The 20488-nt window shown below is 42.5% G+C and overlaps 1 protein-coding gene across 20 annotated transcripts in view; it reads left to right on the top strand.

The window, feature by feature from the left end:
• The window catches only part of cspg5a (chondroitin sulfate proteoglycan 5a), a 62155-nt gene that overhangs the window by 29584 nt on the left and 12083 nt on the right, over positions 1 to 20488 (top strand). For all 20 annotated transcript variants that reach the window (XM_031279459.2, XM_036006218.1, XM_036006217.1 and 17 more), the window contains exon 3: positions 11573 to 11761. In XM_031279459.2, coding sequence (XP_031135319.1) covers positions 11573 to 11761 — 189 coding nt within the window. The remainder of the gene's footprint in view (positions 1 to 11572; positions 11762 to 20488) is intronic.

The following is a 20488-nucleotide window of genomic DNA, read 5'->3' as shown; positions in this document are numbered from 1 at the left end:
AACAAGAGCAGAGAGCAACAATAATATAAAATATTAAGAATAATATGCAAATAAAATATAGACTATAAATTCTAAATAGCACAAATCCTTCATCACACAAATGTGAAAACACACTAAAGAGAATCTAATTATTACACTATAGCACTAAGAACAGAAAACACAAACTAAAACTAAAACCTGACCTTTCTGGCCTTCCTTGATGCAAAATCATCAATGATGTTATAGTATGAAATCTGCTCCCCTATTGAATGATTGATACTGATGGAAAGGCCAGTGAGCCGTTCCTGGTACATGGTTGACCTCAGGTATGACTTGATCAACTTTAGTTTTGAAAAGCTCCTCTCTGCTTGAGCCACAGTGACTGGCAGAGTAAGTGTAATCCTGAGAGCAGTCCAAAAGTTGGGGTAGATCTCCGATAGATCCTTATCATACACAAAAGTGATAAGCTCAAGGAGGCTCATGGTCCCCCATTCCCCCCCCTTGTCCGGACCGTTCCATTTGGGAGACCAAGAAACATAGGCGCCGATTTATGTTTTCCTCCGTGGGTGCTCACGGGCGCACACCCTTTAAAAAAAAAAAGTAGTCAAAAAATGTTTGCATTTCAGATGGCCAACACAAACACACAAGCCTATCAACTCAATAATAAAGCCGTAAAGTAGGCTCTCTTTCAACTCAGGATAGGGTTGGAGATGAAAAGTTTAACTGACACATAACCGCGATCAGCTTCTTGGGTGCTCAGTATTAGCGGAGCACCAACGGTATCGGCGCCTACACCCAGCAACCTGTTCGACCCAGAGGTGAACTGTCCCCCGCTCCCCCCTCCCCTTTCCCCTTCTCACAGCTTCTCTGTGCACGGTACCTTCTCAGCAAGCAGGGGCGCCAATTTACCAATTCCCCACACGGTGAAATGATAGATAATACAGTAGAAAACCGCTTCGAGGATTTTTGCTCGTGCCACCCCCCCATGTGTCATGAAAAAATGCCGCCCCGGGCAGCTGCCCGCTTCGGCCGTGCCAAAAAAACGCTACTGATTATTACCATGGTTTGAATCGGTCAAATACTTCTAATGCCAAACGGAGAACACTGATTATGTCGTCATGTTTTCAAATCCCTTTTCAGTTTTCAAATTGAGGGATTTAGCATTACTGGCTGATTGAATGGAGCAGTTTCTCCCCACTGTGGTTACTAATAAGGTTGTAATGGTTCCATCTGCATAATGGAAGCCAATGCAGTTTTATTTTATTTAAGCTGGTTTGTTTTAAATATGGTGCAGAGGACTGAATGCTTCTGGGAAATCTAGTAGGATGGCTGATGAAAGACAAAAAGCATCTGACCTAAAATAATACAATAATGTGTGCGTTTTTTACACTTTTCGTTCACTTATCTATTTTATTAGTTGGTCTAAGCACAACTGCTGAGTTGCCAGATCTTTCAGACATCATGAACACGTCGCAGCAGACCTCCAGTCTTCATAATTTGTGTTATTTTTTCATTGTCTCTCTTCCATCTGATAAACATACAGCAGTACATTAACATATTAACAGTGACAGTGAAAGACAGACTGTAGCAGCAGGGTGTCAGTATTCTGCTCAGTGATAAAACACATAACAATTCATAGTAACAATGAAAACTAGCATTCATATCTTAAAATAATTAAAAAAAAAATTAAAAACGGCCCAAGTAATCATAGTCTCGCATAGCCAAACCAATCTCCACAGTGCTCTCTCTAGTGCTGTGTCAGCACTAGAGAAAGGTCAAGAAGCAACCATTATTAGGGGGAAAAAAATGCTCTGGCCTATTTGTATTTCTTTTATCACAATCGTCTTTGGCGGCGCAAGCCCCAAATGCAGCGATGGTGCTATTGCAAAATAGATAGCGGAGATAGCAGAAGGGGAGGAGAATGTCAGCCAAAATAGCTGGCCAATGGCAGGTTTATACCCACAGTCTACGTCCGGTGAGTCAGACTAGTTCAATCATAACAAACCATTGCTTAGATAGACGCTGAAAGGAAATCCCCATGATGAGTCAAAACTTAAGAAAGAAGTCAAGGAGCATCTCTGAAAGAATAAAAGTGTGTTGTTCACCGAGACTGTCCTTCTCCGAAAAAAAAAAGCTCCCATAGGTCGTTTGTTCAAGCAGCAACTACAACTCATCTTTACGTTTGTAGTGGCGGCGCCCTCTAGTTCTCTAGTACAGTGGAGAAATTTCTTGAGCTGGGGTGCCTGTATTGCTCGCCTGGTAGAGCGTGCGCCCCATGTACAAAGACTCAGTCCTTGTCGCAGCGGCCGCGGGTTCAACTTCGACCTGCGGCCCTTTGCTACATGTCATTCCCTCTCTCTCTCTTTTTCCCCATTCACATCTTCAGCTATCCTGCATAATAAAGGCCTAAAATGAGCCCCAAATAATAATCTTAAAGAAATGTCTTAAGCTCACCCAGTCAGTACCATCCAGTGATGTCTCTGAGTTGGGTGCTGCTGAAGTCACGCAGCACCCAATTTTTTTTTTATTAACTAGCTAAGTCAGGCATCTTTTTCTTGTTGAAACAAAACAACTATAAACGTTTATCCTCCATCTTTCCCATAAAGTTGTCTCTGTTCCAAAGTCTCCCCTCCTTAAAATCAAATCCAGTTTTTAATCCTGCGCTCGGCCTGACCAGTGGTTGTCCTTCCCCTCCCAAAGCCCTCAGCTTAATGAGAAAGTTTGCTTTTATTATAGAAAAACTCAATGAGGGTTTGTTTCAGACCCAGTATCAGCAGCAGATGTTTTATCATTGTCCAAACTTGTGATAGAACAAGTTTCCAGAGGCACCAAGCTGTACCTTCTCCTGTCCTCTGCTGGCTTTTTTATCATCAGATCCTCCTCTTTCTGGGTGTTGCACATTTGACTCATTTTTTCCTTCCTTCCTCCACTCCCTGCAGTTATTGCATGAGAAAATATGCACTGCTTCAAGAAAGAAAGTTTAAAAATAGTGTTTTTAATGCAAATTTAGGATTAATGCAAAAATATTCAGTAAACACCCTGTCGTGCCCTCTCCTGTCAGTCCACATCCAGCTCTTTTAGGTCTGGCCTTCTGTTTGCTCGTTCCCCTATAACCTTACCTCTGCTTGTTTTTACATATTGCAAAAGAACATTCGCTTACCCTTTACATGTTTGTTTCATACTTTTTTCATCCTACAGCTGTTATTACGGCACGTTTTACGGCAAGTTTTGATATATCTTAAGTAGAGATGTACCGATACCAGTATCGGAAAAGCCTCTGATACTGCTTAAAATGCTGGTATCTGTATCAGCAAGGACTGGAGTTTATGCACCAATCCGATACCACGTAATTTAGCCCTAAAGAAAATCTACTTTAAGGTAGTTTATTTATGTTCTTTTTCCATTATGACTGAAAAGTTCTGCCGCGTTCATTGTTTGTGTTTGTTCATGTTTCACAAAAAGTTTAACCTGAGCCAGGCCGACAACAAAAATAGAAATAATATCACATCCATACAGGGATAGTAGTATACAGCTGTTAAAACATAATAAAATATGTAACACACTGGTATCGGATCAGTACTCGGTATCGGCCGATATGCAAGTTCAGGTATCGGAATCGGTATCGCAAAGCAAAAAATGGTATCGGACCATATCTAATCTTTAGTTGAGAAAGATAAGATTTTGAAAATGTGGTCGATTTACCAGAATAATGCCTTCCTGAAAATTTGCTCTGACATTTTCTGCAGCTGGTAGTCTTGTCTTGGCAAGCCCTTTGGTAATTTACCGGTGAACATGATGTATTATCAGCTTTTAAATTGATTTTAACTTGTTGGCAAGCAGTTACAGTCAATCTTCCTTTAGCTATGTTTTTGGTCTCTACCAACTCCTGGGTGAAATATATGTCTCTTTAGCTGCTAAAGCTCCACTGTGTTCACCATAGTATCTAACTGTGTCTGTCTGCGGTTTGGTGCTCAGCAGTGTGTACGTTAGGTTTTAGAGCTTTTATTGCTGAAAAACTGCTGTCTGCTGCGTACCAGAATAACTAAGGTTGTAACGACAAAACCTCTGAGTGTATTTGATTAAAGGTCCTATGACATTCTGCTTTTTGGATGCTTTTATATAGGCCTTAGTGGTCCCCTAGTACTATCTGAAGTCTCTTTCCCGAAATTCAGCCTTGGTGCAGAATTACAGCCACTACGAGCCAGTCCCACAATGAGCTTTCCTTAGGATGTGCCATTTCTGTGTCTGTAGCTTTAAATGCTAATGAGGAGAAGAGAGGCGGGGCAAGGTGGATGGTGGGGGTGTTGCCTTGACCATCTTACCATGGGCAAAGCAGAGAAAGGGGAGGTAACCTTTGCCTTATGACAACATATAGGGAAGATTCCAGATTGGCCCATCTGAGCTTACTTTTTCTCAAAGGCGGCGCAGGATACCCAGGGCTTGGTTTACACCTATCACCATTTCTAGCCACTGGGGGACCACAGGCAGGCTAGGGGAACTCATATTAATGTAAAAAAGTGAAATTTTCATGCCATGGGACCTTTAAGAAATGCTATGTCTCGTTTTAAGCAGCTGTAATTGACTCCTTGGATTTTCAGTTTCCAAATATACACACCAGTGCCTGTTCTCTGGTGGCCTTTAGCCCTAAACTGACGGCCTTGCACACTCTCCTTCCAGCCCCCTCGTCTCACACCCTTCATTACTCCTCATCAAAATCAGCTGGGGGTCTTATTAGAGGGCCACAACCCCACCTGCACCATTATCACCCTCTGTTAGTTCAATTAAATACTCTCTCTCTCTGTCTGCCTCTCCCTTTTCTGCCCCAGTGGGCCAACCTAATCAGGTAAATATTGAGAGGATTTGTTAGCTCTTTGTAATGTGGCTCGGGCCGCCCTGATGCTAATTCTGCCGTATTCCTGCCGGGCTGTGGCAATGCTTTAAATGCGGCTGCGGTGACGGAGATAATGATGGGTTGGGGAGAAAATAAAAACTGTGCTGTGGGACACAATGAGAAGGCCAGGGGGACACGTGGGAGGTTTTATAGAGGGAAGGAGTGGGAGCAAGGGAGGCTGGTCGACACATCTCATCTCAGACAGATCAGTGCTTTTAACGTTGAAAATAAGTTTGACAGTAGAAATTGTTTTGTCCCTGATAAGGAGTCATTTCCAATTTGATTCCTGCTCTGTGCAGCTGCCCTGGATGTGAGCTTTTTCCAGAGAATGAAATCCAATCCTAAAGATTGTTTTCGAAATTCATCCAAGAGCTGTTTCCTCTCGTGTCAGCTTCCTAAACTATGTTCCAAATCTTAATGGATAAGGCCGCTGTAATTCTGTGTTTATTATTTTCACCAGATCCAACATAAAGACCAGAACCAAAAATGTGTTGGCAAAGGTAACCCAAACAGGAGTAAATTGTGGATTTGTTGGGGACTATTTTTAGCTGCAAAATAATACATATTAGGTGCCCTATAGCCTGGCTAATTGAGGGAACTTTGGCATTTTAGTCACATATCTCCTCATAGAATTCATTACTGGTAGAATGTTGGAACTTCAAACTCACCGGATGGTAGGAAATTGACTTTGTGACCTATAATCTGGGAAACAAAATTGTCAAGTGGCTGCTGAGCAGAGGGGGTGAGAAAGGAGTCCAATGCGCTATCTTTGATCCTGGATCAGGGGTGCTCTAGTCTCGCATTGCCAGACCTTCCTCCACAGCGAAGGAGGGTCTGACTAGTCCACACAGCATTCCGGGGATGGGAGAGAAACACGCTCTGGTTTATTGGCATTTCTTTAAACCAATCCCAATCGTTTTAGGGCGGTGCTAAGCGCCGGAATCAATGACGGTGTGCCTCTGCAAAATAGCCTCTGGAAGGAACTTGTTTTGGTGGAACATGTGTACGTTCAAAAGTTGTTTTAGTCGTCCAACAGAAAACTCAGATTGGACAGATAGTCTAGCTAGCTGTCTGGATTTACCCTGCAGAGATCTGAGGAGCAGTTAACCATAGTCCTCATAAATCCACCGGAGTTTAGAATGCCAACACAAAGAAAGCGGAAGGTAATGACATCTGGCCAAAAATGAGGAAATTTCTAGCGGCACCTGAACAATCCCGGAAGTGAAACTTCGTTGATGTAGACTAGGGGTGCTCTAATGAGTATTTACAGCAGCAGGACAATCTATGTGACATTTACTCAATATAGACTAGTGTGTGTGTGTGTGTGTGTGTGTGTGTGTGTGTGTGTGTGTGTGTGGGTTTATGGTAATGAAGGAACACGACACCCAGTTTAACAGTGTGGCACAGTGATGTGCTTTTAGCCCTGCTATAGTGATGTTGGTGGGACCAGACTGAAATATCTCAACTATTAGATGGATCGTGATGAAAGATTGTACAGATGTTCATGGTACACAGAGAATAAACCCTTTTGACTTTAGTGATCCACTGACTTTTCCTCTAGCACCACTAACAGTTTAACATTTCAATTTGTCCAAAACTTTGATGTATTACCAAATACCTGCTAAACCTTCTTTAATAACCTTATGATAGCATGCTAACACAATATGGTAAACATTACACCTGCTTCACAACAGCATGTTAGCATGCTGATGCTAGCATTTAGCTCAGTACAACCTCACACATCATGCTTTGGATACACAAGCAATTCTTGTTAGTACAATTCAGTTGGTTTTTGTTTTCCAAATCGTTTTCTCATGTCTTTACAACTATAACCCAACCAGAACATTCACCTTGTACTGCTCTCTCCTAATGTCAAAGAAAGAGAAAAAAAATCAGTTGCACAAACTGAAAGCAGAGACACGATTCAGCTGGAGGCGCTAGGCAAAGTGCAGGAGGAAGGAGGTGGAAGGAGAGTCGAGAGAGATGGGAAGGAGGGAGGGAGGGAGGAAAGATGGGGAAGGTAAAGAGCCAGTAAATAAGAAAAGAGATTTTCAAGAATATAAGCAGCAGGGGAGAAGAGGAGGAGGGGGAGGAGGAGGAGGGGGAGGGGGAGGGAAGTAGAGAGGAAGAAAGAAAAGAAATGGGAACTAGCCGCTAAAGCACGGCTGTGTCCCTCATGGACGGCTGAGCGGGGATGCGTGCGTGTGATGGAATGACATGTCAGCGCTGCATCTGCTCCGCTTTGCCGCTCAGCTGGGTTGTCATGACGACCAGCACATCCTCGCTCGCATTCTTGTTCCTTGCCTCTCTCCATCTCTCACTCTCTATTTGCATCCCTCCCTCCATAACCCGACTTACATAAACCTCTTCTTTGTATGAAGGCAGAATTGCTCGGAGGTTGAGTGCATTGAAGTCTCTCTGAAAATGTGATATCGAGCATCATCCCTCTCTCTCTCTCACTCTTTCTTACCACACTCAAAATGTCTCCCGGCTTGTTGCCAGCGTTTCCCTTCAGTTGGCAAAATAAAAGCGTCAAGGATTAAGGAAGGATACAGGAAGTGGGTCGGTGAAAAGAGCATGTTTAGCATGTAGAGAACGTAGCCGGAGCGGCCATACGCCCCGACACCTCCATTCACTTTATACTACTGTGTGTGTGTGTGTGTGTGTGTGTGTGTGTGTGTGTGTGTGTGTGTGTGTGTGTGTGTGTGTGTGTGTGTGTGTGTGTCTCTCTCTCTCTCTCTCTCTCTCTCTCTCTCTCTCTCTCTGATGGCCGCGTGACAAAGAGAGGGAAGGAGAACAGTTAATTGCTTTGTCATCCGTTAATTAAAGCTGTTCTCTTCGGAGCCTTCTGCAGTCATTTTGGTTTCATGACCCCAGGATGCTCAAAACCTTCTTCAACAACATCTCTGATGTATATGAAAAATACATGAGAACAAAAATGATCACCGTCTCCTTCACGCCTGAAAAGCTCCCTTTGGCAGTTTTGTATTTCGACTTTGTGTTTTTACGTCAGGCACTTTGACAGCCCTGCGGTCAAAATAACCAAAAGAAAAACAATCAAGACTTTCTTTACAGATCAACTCACCCATTAAGGGTTACCTCAAACTGGAAATCCCTTTTGACAAAATGACTGCTAGCATGAAAGTAATACTGACACATGGTAGAGATACTGGCTGAAAACTAGAAAGTATCCATGTAGAAGAATAATCTTTTAAAACATTGGAAAGGTAGAAATTGTATTTATTCAGCTAGTCGCCATAGAGTTGGCTGGTGCGTCAGTCCAGAAGGAAATAAAAATATTTCTGATTAAATTTGTTTCATGGTGCCCAGACAATTATTCCTGTTTTCATCAAGCACTATCAACAAAATTTCCACACCACCCATCACTTCAGGATATCTGTTAAGGCCATTACAGACCAACCAGACGGCCGACCGTTGGCAGAAACAGCAATTGGACTGATCAGTCTCCCGGAGTTGGTCAAAAAAGTGCCTCAGAACACACCATTACATGTCATTTAGCTGACGCTTTTATCCAAAGCAACTTACAATTGCTATATATATATCAGAGGTTGCACACCTCTGGAGCAACTATGGGTTAAGTGTCTTGCTCAAGGACACATTGGTTGATGTATCACCATGGGAATCGAACCCAGATCTCCCACACTAAAGGCATGTATCATATCCACTACACCATCACCACCCAAAGCGACAAGGCGTAATACGTCTCCATAACAGCAAGCAGCGCTAATCTGTATTGTCGCCCAAAAAATGAAAACCGGCAGCTGATTGGACAAACACGTCACGTGGGTCTGGCTGCTGCTTCCAGATTTGGGATTTTTCAACCGGCCATTAATGGCGACTCATTCAGAATACGATCTCATATTGTACTAAAATAGCTCACCGAAACGTGTTTCTGAAAACATTTTAAGCGAGAAATAGGCCATGCAGTCGCTGAATCTGTCTTCATTTCAGATCGACAATGGTCAGTTTAAAAGATTTTCGTCAGATTTCGAGAGGCTTAGTCACGGTCATCCAGGTGAGTCCCGACTGCCCTGTCTCCGACTGAGCATGTCAGGTCGGCGAAAAAGAAGGCCGACAGCTCCTCCAATGGACGACGGCATGGAACACACCGAACAGACTCGAGTCACTGACCTCGCCAGACTGTCCAACGGCCGATTATCGGCCCGGTGTGTAGCTGCCTTTAAACTAATGGCTGAAGAGCTGACCGCCTCAGCTGCATTCTGAGATGAATAGCGTGGTAGCATGATGATGTGCATGCTAACATTTGCATATTAGACTAGCGGGTAAATGTAAGCATGTTAGAAAACATGGAAAGTATATGCATGTTGGATTAAAAGTCACAAAACTATATGCATTTTGGTAGGTTGCCAATACATTTTTGGGAACTCATTCAGTGTGTGAACATGCTGCATTTTTTTTTCCCTTCAGGGATTCTTTTAACCGCACCCAACAGTGATGTGACAGGGTCCTGGAGTCCACCTGTACTTCACCGCAGCAAAGTAATAAAAGTTAACGCACTGGAGTTAACCCTCATGTTGTCCTCGGGTCAAATTTGGCCCCTTTTCCGAAGTTTTTATATCAGAAATATGGGTTTATTTCAACCAAATTTCCTAAATCAGTGATAATACATAAATATATGTTCCTTGGATCTTAACTATTTGTCAGAATAAAAAAATAAAGGCATTATTTCATGTAAATGAGGTGCAGTGACCAAAATTAAGAAGAATAAGAATTAAAACGAGTGGTAATAAGTTGGAATCATGTTGGCTAACAAGATGTAAAGGCCCGGACACACAGAGACGATAATCGGCCATTGGACTGGCGAGGTCAGTGACTCGAGTCTGTTCGGTGTGTTCCCTGCCGTCGTCCATCCGAGGGGCCGTCATCCTTCATTTTGGCCGATTTGACATGTATTATCAATGGGGCGGGCACTGCCGGCAGTCGGACTCAAATGACCCATCTGATTGGTAGAGTGCTAACCCAGAAACGGGGAGCGGAGTGAGCGTGACTAGAGTCTCTCAAAATCTGACGAAAATCTTTTAAACTGACCTTTGTTGATCTGAAATGAAGACAGATTCAGCAACTGCACGGCCTATTTCTCGCTTAAAATGTTTTCAGAAACATGTTTCGGTGAACTATTTTAGTACAATATGAGATCGTATTCTGAATGAGCCGCCATGACAGTCTGTCTTTGAATTTCCGGAGAAACCAGACCCACGTGACGCGTTCGTCCAATCAGCTGCCGGTTTTCATTTTTGGGCAACACTACAGATTAGCGCCGCCTGCTGTTATGGAGACGTATTACATCTTGTTGCTTTGGTGTGTTCCGAGGCACTTTTTTGACCAATTTGGGGAGACTGATCAGTCCAACTGCCTTTTCTGCGGGCGTTTGGCCGTCGGCTCTGTGTGTCTGGGCCTTAAGACAGACCTGGGGGAGACTTTACAGGCTACTTTTATGCTTTATAAACAGGCAAACCAAACCAGGTCAATTTTGGTCGATGGGAAGACAATACAAGGGTAAAGCAAAAACAAGCTTTTCTAGGGGTGTTAAATGACTCTACTCAGACATAAACCTAAACATTTAATGGAAACTGTTCCAATGGTCACACAGGCAGACAGAATAACGCACAGCCACACATTCTTCCACTCATATGACAGTGAGACAGCGTCGCTCAGCAGCGTTAAAGTCTCGTTAAGCGGCGAAATAGATTTGCCATTTTGCACGCCAAACAGTCTGTAGACAAAGCCATCTGCCTTTATGTCCCCGGGCGGAAACCCTACTCTGCCAAACGGTTACGGAGGGAGTCTGGGACTCAGATGGCGGCTGTGTGTTTTTTTTGTGCGTGCATCTACATATGTGCCCGTAATGTACAGCCACACATGGACGCCCATATGCATTGTGTTAGATCTTATAAACGCAAATGTCTTTTATGATGATGTTTGTCAGAGTCTCTGTGTGTGTGTGTGTGTGTGTGTGTGTGAATGAGTGACAGTGAGTGTGTTTATAGTTGGAAAATGCCCCAGGCTCTTTTTTTCATTACTTTCTATTTTCTGACACACAATGTGTTGATATTATCCTTTTGGAATAAAGCCTCGTTCAAAAACCTGCCAGCGACTCTTCCATCCTGCTAACACGCCTGCAGTCGATTACTTCACAATAACACTAAAGACTTATGTAACATGTTGTGAAACATTGGAAGTTTTTGGAGCTTTTTTTCATACTCCACACCAAAGCAGTTAAATACATTCAGGAACAGAAAGGAAATCTTGAATGTTTACAAAAACACTAATTTGGAAAAAGGGACTGATTAAAGCCAACATGACTTAAATAATACATGAAAGCCAAATATAAATAGATGTTGCCTGGCTAAACTGACATGCTAACACACAATTCACTGAATCCGAGCATCTCATGGAGATGTGTGGTTTTTACGCAACTAAGCATTTCTCTTTTTGTTTCTCTTTCCCCATTTTCTTTCTGTTCTCTCTTTCTGCTCACTGCTCATTTTATTTCACACTTCTCATCTTTTCATCCTCTCTCTGATTCCTCTCTGCCACATCTCTATATTTCAAAACTTTTCCTCTGGCATTTGCAATTTTTCTCATAATCTTTCCTTTCTCACCTTTATCCCCTTCATCCTCTGTCCCTTTTATTCCCTCTCTTCTCTCTGTCTCTTTTAGATGTAACGTCCAGGATTACATCTGGCACAAGGGTGCTCGCTGCGACTCGGTGGTGACCGAGTTCCAGGTGATGTGTCTGGCCGTGGGCGCCTCGGCTCTGGTGGTCCTGCTGCTCTTCATGATCATCGTCTGCTTCGCCAAGAAGCTCCACGTGCTCAAGACGGAGAACAAGAAGCTGCGCAAGCGCAGGTGAGGCTCCATCGAGAGCTAAGAGATATAAGCACTGATATCGTTAAAAAACACCGGGGGCCCTATTTTAACGATCTAATCGCACGGCGTGAAGCGCCTGGCGCAGGTACGTTTAGGGCGTGTCCAAAGCCACTTTTACTAGTTTGACGGCGGAAAAAAGGGTCCGTGCGCCAGTAATCTTTTGCATGTTTGTGTGCTGCTACGTTTCCCTGTGTGTGTAACAAGCATAGTGTGCGCGCGCTGTGCACGAGCCTAGGCACATTTTACTAACTCGCTATTAAAATAACAGTGAAATGCTGCATTATTGACTTTAGACCAGGTTTTTATTGGTCAATGGCGCAATCACTTCCCGCTGCCTCAAGATAGCAATACGCCAAGAATGCACCTGAACACACCTCCCTGTAAGACCAGCACGCCCATGGGCGCAAAGATGGGCACAAAGATGGGCGCAGGTGCATTTGCTATTTAAACGATGTGGGCGCTGGACAGGAAATTGACAACTGCGTCGGTCTTAAACTAGCAAAGACACTTGCGTCGGGCTTTGCGCTGCGCCAGGTGCAAGATAGGGCCCTCGAAGTACTTCATCTTCCTTTTTTATTTATTTATGGCGTGCATCAATAGAAGCGTCCAGTTCACAAAGAAAAAGTATGAAAATATATTGGTATTAGGGCTGGGTACCGAATTCAATACTTTTTAGGCACAGACCGAATTGCCTCCAAACTATACTAAAGTATTGAGTTTCAAAAAAATGCCTTGTCATTCAATACCCAATTTCAATACCTAAGGAGTGCAACGTAGGAAAGGTTTTTTGCACACCTCTTTTGTCGGGCAGGTGCGTAGGATATGATCAAAAGTAGCAGATCAGAAGCTTAGAGAAAGTCCCGCACACTGACCATTACGCAAGCAATAATTTATTTAGAAAAATACAACATTTCGGTCTTAGACCTTCATCAGGTAAATTCACACATTCACCTCAACCATAGCCTTAAATAGTTTGGTTGACTGACCAGGACCAATCAGGTCCGGCTCTTGAATGACGTCATTCATTCACAAAGTGGCACTCCCATCACGGACTGTGAACAGGAAAAGGCAGAAAAAATCCCACTCAGTACATTTAAAAACAATGGATAATCAGACCAGTTATGTTATAGGCTCATAATCAATGCATTGTCATTAGTCCAATATTTTTCTACACTTAATCAGAGAGGACATAGTCCATTTAAAAGTGGATCATTACACTGGTTAAATTACATTGTAGCAGTCCATATGCACCTGTACAATGAACAGTTCCTGAGGATAAGCTAATAAGGAAAAAAGATCTGCCAAGATCTAATAATGTTTGTGATTGGCTGTTTAGCGTTACACGTCATAGAGGCAGGCAGGAAAAACTCTCTGTTACGCAGATAGACGGGCTTACGTGGTAGCAGCTGAAAAATAAATAAAAGGATTTGTGCTGTATCGGTATCGGTATCAAAGTCACGGTATTGGTAGCGGTACCGGTATGGAAAATATTTGAACGATACCCAGCCCTAATAGGTATTTAGTCGTTTTTGGGGCTATATCTTAGGCTCTACTCCCTACATTTATTTTCAGTAATCCTATCAAGAACATGGAGAAAAAGAAAAATGTAAGACCTTTCTTTCCAACAAAGTAGCATGTTCCTGATGAAGAAATACAGAAGCCAAACTCCATCTGTCAAGATCTCCTTTGAGTGACGTTTCCTGCAGGCTTCGTTTGTCTAATTTTAAAAGATCGATCGAACAACATTAAAAAGTAAAGTCTTTAGTGCCTTGCTCAAAGGCAGTCTGGCACAGCAGATTTATTATCTGTTACCCAGCAGACACTGAGTCTCGGCTGCGGTACATTACTCCCATCAATGTTAAAGATTGAAGGAGAATTTTTTTTCTTTCTGCAGCTGTGACTGCCTCAGGGCCAAACTGCTGGCCCAGCTTGTGTTTAGTGTGAAGTTTAGAGAATGACAGAGATAGACTGGTCAATGGAGGGAGAGGGAGAGAGAGAGAGAAAGGGGGAGAGAGAGAGAAAGGGGGAGAGATATTCAATAAATGTGTGTCTAGAAATAAGTCTTAGAGAGGGGAATTAGTCTTGAAGTTCAGAAGTATAAATGGAGTCAGTACGTGGCACATATTTTTGTTGATCAGATCCAAATCTCAACAGGAAACCATTCTTAAATTCCAAAAGGTACCTAAATGACAAAATGGTCAAGAGGTAGTATGAGCATTTTTCTAAAGTGGTATCATGGGAAATATAATCCTATATTTGAGCTAATACCGTACAGTACACGGGCTGTTTTACATGTCTGAACAAATGACAGAAGCTTGTTGTTGTTTTTTCTGTTCAGGGCAGTCTCAGATCTGCATGAGGCAGTGGCCCCAACTGGTAGATAACAAATGAATGTCTGTTACTTGGAAAACCTCATTTAAAGTGGACTCATCTTGACTTCTTGGACCAACATGTCTTCTTCCTCCTCTTCTTGTTCCTCTTCTTGTCCCTCTTTGGATGGTTGAGATGGTAAAATAATGAGAAAAAAAGAAGAACTGCTGTGGATGGCTACGAGACTTTTGTTTTAGAGTCCACCTGCATTTCTCTCTGAAGTTTAGATACCAACCAACAGAATTTCAAGTAGAGCCTGAGGGAGGCATCAGCAATTCTAAAGAGGGAAAGTATATATATATATATATATATATATATATATATATATATATATATATATATACACAGGATGTGATTTTCCTTGGGGGATGTGTGTGATTTCCCCCTTTCTGGTCTATATGTCCCTGCCTCTGCTGAATTATTTTCATCCCCAGTGGAGATAAAATGTATCCCCCCCTCAAAGTGATCAATGCTATTTCACCAATAGACCATACTATATACCTAAAATAGAAGTATTTTCAACTAAGTAAAGCGCTGTAACGTGAACACATGTCCATTGAACGATAAAGTCCGAGCAGTAGTTGCTGGTTGTATTTAGAGGCTACAGGGCTCCGGGACGCCGGCTACCAGCAGCAGTTGTTTAGCTGCCAATAGGTGACTGTAAACCGGCTACAGGCACCGCCAGATGATGGTCCTTTCAGGGGCCGTGGTAGCTGAGTTTAGCCAGAAAAAATGAGCGTCATGCGGCAATGACAGTTAAGTTTAGGCACCAAAATGGATAGTTAACTTTAGGAAAAATATTGTGTGTGTGTGTGTGTATATATATATATATATATATATATATATATATATATATATAAGCAAAAAGTGATAGGTTAGAAAAAGATCAACCTAATTTTCTGTAACATAAATATATATGTAGTTTTTTTCTTTTTTATACTTTGATTGACCCAGTCCCCAGGTTGAGAATCACAGCATCTCAGTTGCATATCAGAGCCCAGAAAGCAGTTCTATTCTTTCTTTAAAATCTTCCCGAGGGCAGCTTTTCAGTCTACTTCACATTTGTAATATACTCTTCATTATTTAAAATGTGTTCAGATGTATGGGAATGAGGCATGAGCGATGAATACAAAACAAAAAGACGACGATCGTCACTGAAAGGAAGAAGCTTGAATTGTAAAACATCAGGAGCTCGCAGCTGAGTAACAGATGTTCCATTAACACAGGATGCCTGAGATTTGGGGAAAACATAAAAGAAGAAAGATGAGAGGACAACAGCTTGTGTCCTTCACAGGAGCAGAGAAAGCCGTGAGCACAGGGATTATTTTCCACAACAATAACTCACAGTTATACAGCCAAGAACGACTCAAGAATGAAGACTGATTGAGGCAGTAGAGGTTCAGTGCCTTCCTCGAGGACATATGATTGAACCTCTTACTTTTCAGCTGAGACATTTTAGTTTGTCTGCACCCATTTTATTACCCAAGGCTGAAAAACAAAACTAAACCTCTGAATGACAGTAGATTTATTTGCACATCTTCTATCCATACTCCCCCGTGGGGGGGTCAGGATGTCCTTGGTGTTTTTGATCCATGAAAATCAGAACAAAAGTTTGTTTCAATAGGTTCAAAACTAAAGCAAAATATTAGCAAATTATTTTACTTGTTTAAGGAAAATCTGACTTTAAGGACTCAAAAATAGACATTAATCATGATACAAGATGGAGATATTTTGCAGTGTAAATATGGAGGTGCATGAAACTCCACAACTGAATTGGCTTATTGCTTTTTTCAAACTATTCATCATAGGCATGCATGATGATCGCCAAAAGGTTGAAAACTGTTCATTAGCAGTCATGTTTATGATAAGATATCTATATCTTAATCTATGAAATGTTTTTAAATTAAATTTCATTTCATAGGAACCTTGAGAGCTCTTAAAAGAACTCTAAACCCCCCACATTTCTGTGTGAAATATATGGAGAGAGATAAAGACTCAGAGAGAGGTGGACTGAATATAAACTAGAGAGTGACAAACAGATTGAAGGACTGGAAATAAAAAGGAGTGTGGGGGTGGGGAGGAGGGGGTGGTGTGTTGGTTCGGCATGGCTTTGGCAGTGCCGGTGTTTTAGCGTTGATCTCCCTAGCAACAGAGCCGTCGTGCATGATCAGCAGCCCGCCGACCGAGGGCCGCGGATTCAAATGTGAACCGAAAGGACCAAATTCTCAACACCAGATCTCTCGCTACAGGGACTATTTTTAGCTCCACGGGGAAGGTTATCATGCTAGTCATGGTGGAGGAGATTATGGATGATGATGAAGATGATGGCAAGGAGGAAAAGTGGTGCAGTCAGTAGCAGCCTTAATGCTAGCTAGCATATATTTAAAACAGGAGGAAAAAGGGTGATGTCATTGGTACTCTGGATCCAGCTGAAAGTAGGGCAGTCTGAACAGGAGGGGGGAGGGAGGGAGAAACACAGGGGGGAGGCGGGGTTGACCTACATACAGCTGTGCGACCTAAGGGGTGTGTGTGTGTGTGTGTGTGTGTGCTATGAAAGCGACAACACAGCCTCATCAAGTGGTTGGCTAAAAGAAATCGAAGAGGAGCGAGAAGGAAGAGGAGGGGGGTGACAGATAAGAGGAGTAAAAGGATAAAAGGAGGGCAAGATGAAACGGGGGAGGACGAGGGAGTAAAGGAGAAACTTGCAGGAGAGGAGAGAAGGAAAGTGAAAGAAAAAGAGAGAAAAAGAGGAATAAGAGAGAAGGGCAGTTACAGAGAAAAAGCTCAGCATGACACATTCAGAGGAGTGTGTGTGTGTGTGTGTGTGTGTGTGTGTGTGTGTGTGTGTGTGTGTGTGTGTGTGTGTGTGTGCGCGTGCGTGTGTGTGTGTGTGTGTGTGTGTGTGTGTGTGTGTGTGTGTGTGTGTGTGTGTGTGTGTGTGTGTGTGTGCAGTGCTGACAAGGCTCATGAATACATGAAACTCCCACACTCCCCCATCTGCTGTGGGTAATCACACAGTCGCAGTGTTTCTCTGCCGCAGTCGAGATACGACCCAACATCCTGGTCAAAGATGGAGAGAGAAAGAAAGAGTGGGGGTGAAGAAAAGAAAAGATGGATAACATGGAGACATGTCAACATTTGTATTATTCATCTATCTGTAACAGTAATGACATTTTGGTTACCTCCTTTAGGTAAATGTTCAGTCTAATATGTCGTTGGTCCACATACACATCCTCTAGAGCGTGTTCTGATCTGACGCCCTTATCGACAGGATGACATCTTGTGTCTGTGCCTTTAAAAAAACGCTACAAATCACAGTTTTCTGATGTGACAACGCTGTGGTTAAGATTTGTTTAGGTGTACGCCGCCTTCACACTGGCACTTGAAATCAGCTCCATAATACGCAACACGCCCCCAGTGGACGTCGTACTACTCCGTTGAAAGCGTCGGAAGCGAGTAGAAAAAAAATGGCAGAGAGACTAGACTAGAACGACTCATTCTGTCAGTGTCCGAATGTCCAATTCTCTATGACCTCTCAACATAGGGCTATAGAGATATAAACAGAAAGGCTGCTGCGTGGAGAAAAGTTGCCCATGATGTTGATATATCAGGTCGGTTAAATGTGATATGTATAATGTCAATAGTTCGATGTCCGTTGCATTTTAATTGTATTAACTGCCCTAATAATGTTAGGAAATCTTGAAAATTAAAAAAATTACATGGCAACATATCGTTATGAAATCATTATTTATTTTATTAAAAGTTAAGAATTTAGATTTGTTTATCAGTACCATAGCAACGCTAACTTCTGCTTGGATTGTCGGATAGGAACCGCCCGTTGCCTGTTCAACTTTTTTGACGCATCTGGATGACCAACGGACCCGATTTTTTTCCGCACCGCACTCGTTCGCATGCGGTCTGCGAATCTCCATAGAAAATGAATGACTACCGGTCATTTCGCAGCCGTATCTACTGTGCCAATGTGAAGGCAGTGTTAGGCAGTTATGACTTGGTCAGCTTTAGGGAAAGATCTGGGTTTGGGTTCAAATGACTTTCATTAAGGTTAGGGGACTTTGGTGTCATACAATAATAAAAACGTGGTTAAGGTTCCGAAACAATCATGTTCAGGCTTAAAAGAAACAAACATTGACTGTTGGTTGGAAACGACCTGCAGTCTCCTGTGTGCATGTCTATTTTTTGCTGTCATTGTTCTTGGGAGGACAGTTCCTTAAATGGCTTGTGACTCGTCACAGAGCGAGTTGCAATGTCCATGCAATACAGTACCTGGTGTCTAGGGTCAGATGCATAAAACTCAGAGATGTGCACTGCACACACGTTCTTTTCGTCAAATGTGTAATGCTGCGTGTACTCATGGTTCTTATGCTTCTCTCATCGCGACGATTGCGAGGTAAACAGTAGAAATGCAGTGTTCATGCCACAAAGTACCAGGAATGTGTGCTTGCAAGTATTTGATTGGCCAAAGCAGCACCTTGCCAGATGGCGTTGTGTTGCATGGCAGCAAAAGTGATCCTGGTTCAAGTTTTTTGCTGATAATCCTGCATTGTTCTACTGCATATCTATGCGTTGGCACTCACGCTGCATCAACAGACCAGCTCTATTTAAATGAATGAGAGGGCTGAGTTCTTTCACTCAGGGCTTAAGTCGGTCTGAACACCGCCTGATTTAGGAGTGGATTAGTTGTTCTTGCCAAGTGTTAGATGATAACATTGATCGTCAGTGTTGGGAAGGATACTTTCAAAACATATTCCGTTACAGAATACAGAATACATACCCAAAAATGTAATTTGTAACGTATTCCGTTACGTTACTCAATTTGAGTAACGTATTCTGAATACTTGGATTACTTCCACATTGAATTCCATTTGTTGTGTTCTTCTGTTCTAACTGGCTGAATGTGTACCTGAACAAGCAGATAGATTTTTGTATTTGTAGTCCCGAACTGCATACTACAAAAATCTAACCACAGTCTAAGCGACCACGAGCTAATTTTTGCTAACGTTAGCTAGCATGTCAAACGGGACTAGTCAGTCTTTCAACAGCTCTGGGGCTAGTAAATCAGAACATAAGAGAATGTAAAGTTGCACGTCAACTATAAAATAGCAAGGTGACCAGTAAAACTACAGCAGACGACTACCCTTGGCTAATAAAAAAAAAATAACTTACGTTAAGATGCTTCTTCAGGTTGGAGGTGGAGTCTTTGGACGCTGAAAGGAAGTTGGTTGCTGGCAAGCAGAGGTTGCACTGCACAGTTATATTTTGTTCTCCCCGTTCTTTCTTTAATGTGAAATGCTGTTTGAATTTCCAAGATAGAAACGCATTCCTGCCCTGGCTCTGTTGTGTCAGTTCCGGCTCTATCTCTACCTCTACCAGTGATCACGCAAATAGCTCATTTTTTCATTTTCATATTGGGGCTCTGGGAAATGCATGGAGTTGCCTTAATTTATTCAGAGAGTGAATAAACTCCTGAAATAGAGAAGTATCGTCATGTAATCCATTGATTTCAACAATGTAACTGTATTCTAAATACCAACTATTTAAATTGTAACTGTAACAGAATACAGTTACTCATAATTTGTATTCTGAATACGTAACGCCGGTACATGTATTCCGTTACTCCCCAACACTGTTGATCGTGAGAGTAAATATGAAACTAGAGTCAGCAGCCAGTCTATATCGAAGACGTTCCACTTCTGGGATTGCTCCGTTGCGCCGGAAATTCTGCCGTATGTCCCTCTTTTCTATGGGATGTCTGTTACCTTTGGCTTCCTTTGTGTTGGAATTTTAAACTCGACGATTTATGAGGACTATGGTGAACTGCTCCTCAGATCTCTGCAGGGTAAATCCAGACAGCTAGCTAGACTATCTGTCCAATCTGAGTTTTCTGTTGCACGACTAAAACAACCTTTGAACGTACACGTTCCACCAAAACAAGTTCCTTCCTGAGGCTATTTTGCAGCGGCACCGTGGCTCCGTCTGGCACTTAGCGCCGCCCAAGACAATTGTGATTGGTTTAAAGAAATGCCAATAAACCAGAGCACGTTTTTCTCCCATCCCGGAATGCTGTGTGGACTAGCCAGACCCTCCTCCGCGGCGCTGTGGAGGAAGGTCTGGCAATGCAAGACTAGCAGCCGGTTAACTTAACTTAGCAACAAAAAAAAACAGAATCAAATCTGAAACAGATGGCCTAGCTCTGTCCAAAGGAATAAAAAAACACATCTAAAACTCAGTAATATATATCTTGTTTGTTTAATCTGTATAAAAACCAGTCTAAAAACAAATGTGGGACAATTTCTTGGTACCTGTTTTGTATCCACA

The sequence above is a fragment of the Sander lucioperca genome, chromosome 10, assembly GCF_008315115.2.
Source record: "Sander lucioperca isolate FBNREF2018 chromosome 10, SLUC_FBN_1.2, whole genome shotgun sequence".
Taxonomy (NCBI): domain Eukaryota; kingdom Metazoa; phylum Chordata; class Actinopteri; order Perciformes; family Percidae; genus Sander; species Sander lucioperca.
The sequence above is the reverse complement of the archived record's forward strand: the minus strand, read 5'-3'. Positions and strand labels throughout refer to the sequence as shown.